This window comes from Tuber melanosporum, assembly GCF_000151645.1.
Source record: "Tuber melanosporum whole genome shotgun sequence assembly, scaffold_241, strain Mel28".
Taxonomy (NCBI): domain Eukaryota; kingdom Fungi; phylum Ascomycota; class Pezizomycetes; order Pezizales; family Tuberaceae; genus Tuber; species Tuber melanosporum.
The window spans coordinates 1-4,586 of NW_003298910.1; the positions used below are offsets into that span (position 1 = coordinate 1).

The 4,586-nt window shown below is 46.5% G+C and overlaps 1 protein-coding gene; it reads left to right on the top strand.

Annotated features, from left to right (window-relative positions):
- Positions 1–906: 906 nt before the first annotated feature.
- On the top strand, positions 907–2,891 carry GSTUM_00001013001 (uncharacterized protein; the record flags this gene model as incomplete). XM_002838325.2 has 9 exons in its annotated part: positions 907–954; positions 983–1,216; positions 1,300–1,335; positions 1,396–1,488; positions 1,612–2,064; positions 2,092–2,116; positions 2,166–2,256; positions 2,312–2,633; positions 2,694–2,891. 9 exons carry the CDS (start codon positions 907–909, stop codon positions 2,718–2,720), a joined length of 1,329 nt encoding a protein of 442 aa, XP_002838371.1. The 3' UTR covers positions 2,721–2,891.
- Positions 2,892–4,586: the final 1,695 nt, after the last annotated feature.

The window sequence follows — 4,586 nt, forward strand, 5'->3', positions numbered from 1 at the left end:
GTAGTGCATTTGTTCCAAGATGATATACTGTATATGATTGATTGATTGATTTTTCATTGGGCTTTACTTGTTACGATGCTAGAATGATCCTTTAGATATACTTGAGTAAACACCTGAAATAAAACAGATATGGTAGGGACCAGGAGGGAGGGGAGGAAAGTGAGGAAAAGAAACGGGAGGGTATTTCGCTGGTACAGGTACGGAGAGAATATGACTTGGTGTTAGACACCTGTGGTGCGGGTTCCCCGTAGTGCTTGAGTAGCTGCTACTGTAGAGAAGTTGGCAATAGAGCCGATATGTGTAACATGCGACAAGCGGTGAACTGGATGGTACTGTATCTCCGTGGTGAATATTAGCATGTAGGGTTGGCACTGTAAGATAGCCTGTTAAGGTGTCCACCCATTATACGTAGCCGCTTCAAGTCCAGGGATGCGAGGAATACTACTCGAGCAGATATTGAAAATAAAAGTACATTCCCGGTATGTCCCACATACAATGACAAAACCGGGAATGCACGGGGCACGGAGTGTCTTGCGGGACGAGGCTACTCGAGTATAGGCAACAGCATTCTACTCGTATATTTGGAACTAGAGTAGGTATGATAGGAAGTCTACTCGTACAGTAGCACAATGCAACTACAGTACCTCCAAAAGCAATATGAACGGCCATGGTTTGTGGTTGCATGTATACTTGTAGATAGCGTAGTAGACTACTTGTACAGCAAACCTGAAGCATGTCTCAAGGCACTTTTCCGCATAGTGATATCGTAGGAGCAGGTGCTAGAGCAAGAAGCCTATTTCAAACGGGAAATTGGAGTTCCTGGTAGTGGGGGGAATTCTCTGTAATAGCAACCAGTTTTACAAGCTTCCAATACACAACCCCGGAGCGGTGATATCAGAATATAGAATGAGAAAAGCATATTCAATCTTCCCCCACTCATCATCCCATAGAAGTGTCGAAATTCTCACCTCGCGTGGCGTAGAATCAAACTGTTTATAGGGCAACCCTGTTGGCCCTCACCCTACCTCACCCAAAAAAAAAAGCAAAAGGGGGAGATTTTTTCCCGTGTCCAAATCGAGTGTCTTGGCATTTTTGTCTGGGATTCCTTACTTTAAAACCGCCGTCCCTCTCTCTTCCTTCTCCCCCTCTACACTATCAACTACAGCTTCTACTCAACACGACTACCTTTTATCACGCCAAACCGTCAATCACCATGGTACGCAATACCCTTCTGCCTCTCCTCTTCCCCCATTTCTCTTCTCTTCATTTTACCCTCTTACTAACTTTGTCGTCACACAGACCGAAACATCTACCATCGTCTCCAATACGGCGAATGTAATGTTCCCATCACTAACATCCGGAACACACACACAAGCTAACTGACTTCAACAATAGCTCGTCAAATTCCTCAACTTGGATCAGAGAGGGTCAATTCAGGCAGAGTATATCTGGATTGACGGAGCCAACGGCGTTAGATCAAAGACGAAGGTTTGTCTCGGCCCCCAATATTCTTATCGCCAATAGTTTACCCCACCATCATTGACCCCACTACCAACAAACCAACATCAGCACTGTTTTTTTTCCCTTCAGCTGACATTTCTATCTTCCTAGACTCTCTTCAAGAAGCCATCTTCTGTCGAAGATTTGCCCGAATGGAACTTTGACGGATCCTCTACTGGTCAAGCTCCTGGTGAAGACTCGGACATCTACCTCAGGCCTGTCGCAATCTTCCCTGATCCTTTCAGGCAGGGTGACAACATTCTCGTGTTGGCTGAGTGTTGGAATGCGGATGGGGCCCCTAATAAGTTTAACCATCGCCACGAGTGTTCCAAGATTATGGAGGCTCATAAGGATCAGAAGCCTTGGTTTGGATTGGAGCAAGAATATACTCTCTTTGATCTTTATGGAAACCCATACGGGTGGCCAAAGGGAGGCTTCCCGGGCCCTCAGGGACCATACTACTGTGGTGTTGGAACTGGCAAGGTTTATTGTCGTGACATCGTTGAGGCTCACTATAAGGCCTGTTTGTATGCTGGTGTTAAGATCTCTGGAATCAACGCCGAGGTTCTTCCGTCCCAGTGGGAATTCCAGGTCGGCCCGTGTGTCGGCATTGAGAGTAAGTTTAACCTTAGTTTTGCATACCAACTCTGCTGACACTTTGATAGTGGGCGACCATCTCTGGATCGCCAGATACCTCCTTCATCGTGTAGCTGAAGAATTTGGTGTTAAGATCTCGTTCCATCCCAAGCCTATTTCGTAAGTTTTCCACCCGTTAGTGGTGAGAGCGGATTAACACTAACACAATCTATAGCGGAGATTGGAATGGTTCTGGATTACACACAAATGTTTCTACCGAGGCTATGCGCGATGAGGGAGGCATGAAGGCTATTGAGGAGGCCATTCAGAAGCTCTCGACTCGCCACGCGGAGCACATCGCCGTCTATGGCGATGACAACACCCTCCGTCTCACCGGTAGACATGAAACCGGAAATATTGATGCCTTTTCCTATGGTGTCGCGGACAGGGGGTCTTCTATTAGAATCCCTAGGTCTTGCGCAAAGGAAGGCAAGGGTTACTTTGAGGATCGACGTCCTGCATCTAATGCTTGTCCATACCAGATTACTGGTATCATGGTTAGTCTAACCAAACTTCTTGATCTCATCTCAAGAATAATTACTAATATTGTGTTACAGATGGAGACTATTTGTGGCGGCATTTAGATTACGGGTTTTCTTTACTGGCGCAGTTAATGTCTCTTCTCTTCGGTTGTTTTGTCTTTTTCCTTTGGTCTTTTTTATTTTAGACAGGAACGTTAGCGGGGCCTCATTGAGTGAAAAGGGGTCCCACAGAAGTCTAACTATTAATGCAAAAATAAAATTGCAGCCACAACACTGTAGATGTGCCATTTGCCCCTTCTCGCCCTCTTGCTCGTGATCAAAAGAAAGGAAATGAGGGATGAAGGTTCGGTGTAACCAAATAACTCGACCCCACATAACAAACACTCTTCGTTTCCTCCTTTTATCCACTTTCCAAGATCTCCCATCCCATCGACCTGGGTTAACCAACCCAAAAAAACGTTTTCCGAACCCTCCCGATAGAGCATACTCACCTTTTCCACTCCACTTGTATCGCCCCGGTTCCGCCCCAGTGGACTGGGGTGGGGGTGCATACTTTCCAACCGCACAAGCAGGGTGCGATACGATACGATAGATAACGGGATATGTACTGTAGGGTACTGCGTGTGTGTATGGTGCTTGTATCATAAGATGGATGCGGGGCTCCTCAACGTGACACAGCCGATAAGAGAAGTGATGTGAAGAGGAACGAATGAGCACACCGGTCCACCCTACCCACTCAATCACCCTGCCACCTACCGTAGCCGGCCAGCTCACGGATACCTGCCGGGTAGTGAGCAGTGGATTTACAATAAGTTGTGCATGGAGGGGCAGGGGAAGTGAGTGAGTGGGGCTGAAAGCGTAATATTTATTTATTAGCTTGGACATGCCCATTGCGTATTGGACGTGATGGGAATTCATTCAGCTATCCATTCAGCGTGATGTACAGTACTAATGTACTGTGCAGGCGGTATGATATTAGTACTTGCATTGGTGTTTTGGGGACCGAGGTATGTACTGTACAGTATTTCCTTTTAACCATGATGAACGGGTAAATGGAATACTGACTATAATATTATTATTATAGTTTCATACTTGGACTGTACCGTAGTCATATTGGAATTCTATGGCTTCAGCTGCTGAAAAAAAAAAGAAAAGAAAAAAAGAAAAAAACAATAGACAAGTGGGTGTTCATCACGGCTGCCGCCACGGGGGATGTACAGACTAGACAGGCGGGAGGATGTCCGTTTTGCATACTGACTGCTGCTGTGGAATTCCTGTTTCGTGTCGCGTTAGGTGAGAACTGAGCTTGGGGTGGGAAATGGGATTTGCTGCGGTAACTTATGGGGTTTGTGGGATTCGAGGAGTTGCAGCGCTCGATGAAGAAGGAACAAGTATCGTACTTAGCAGCGATATGTGGCGGAACACGGATATCCTGGTGTGGTATAAAGTTGGAGTGAGAGGTTACAGTATTGGCGGTGCTGTGATACGGATACTGGTGCGGTTTCCTTGCTATCCCTACACTTTCTCCAGCCACCCACTAGCCTAGGTTGCTCTACAATAGACTATCGGACTGCGGCTCGACAGTAAGACAAGTTTGGACCTCGGGAATCGGAGGCTATTGTATTCCGTACAATACTCGAGTACTAACAACCTACTCTTGTACCGCATATATTTCTACATACACCATAGACTACGCTTCAGACAGCCTATACACCCTAAAGAATGAGACGGTGCAAATCTCAGCCCAAGTACAGGAACACTTACGGAGCCTCCCCGAGACCTCGCCGGATATGATCGGATATGGAAATGATCGGTTCTCTTGCACCTCTCGCAGGTACTATAGTCTCAAGTCTAGGTTAGACATTAAGCAACGCGGAGGCCTCGTGAGATTTTTCTTCTTCTTTGATACCCACTGGTTGTGCCATTGCTCTCTCTCTTTTTTTCTTCTTCTCTCTTTAGCTCCCCCCG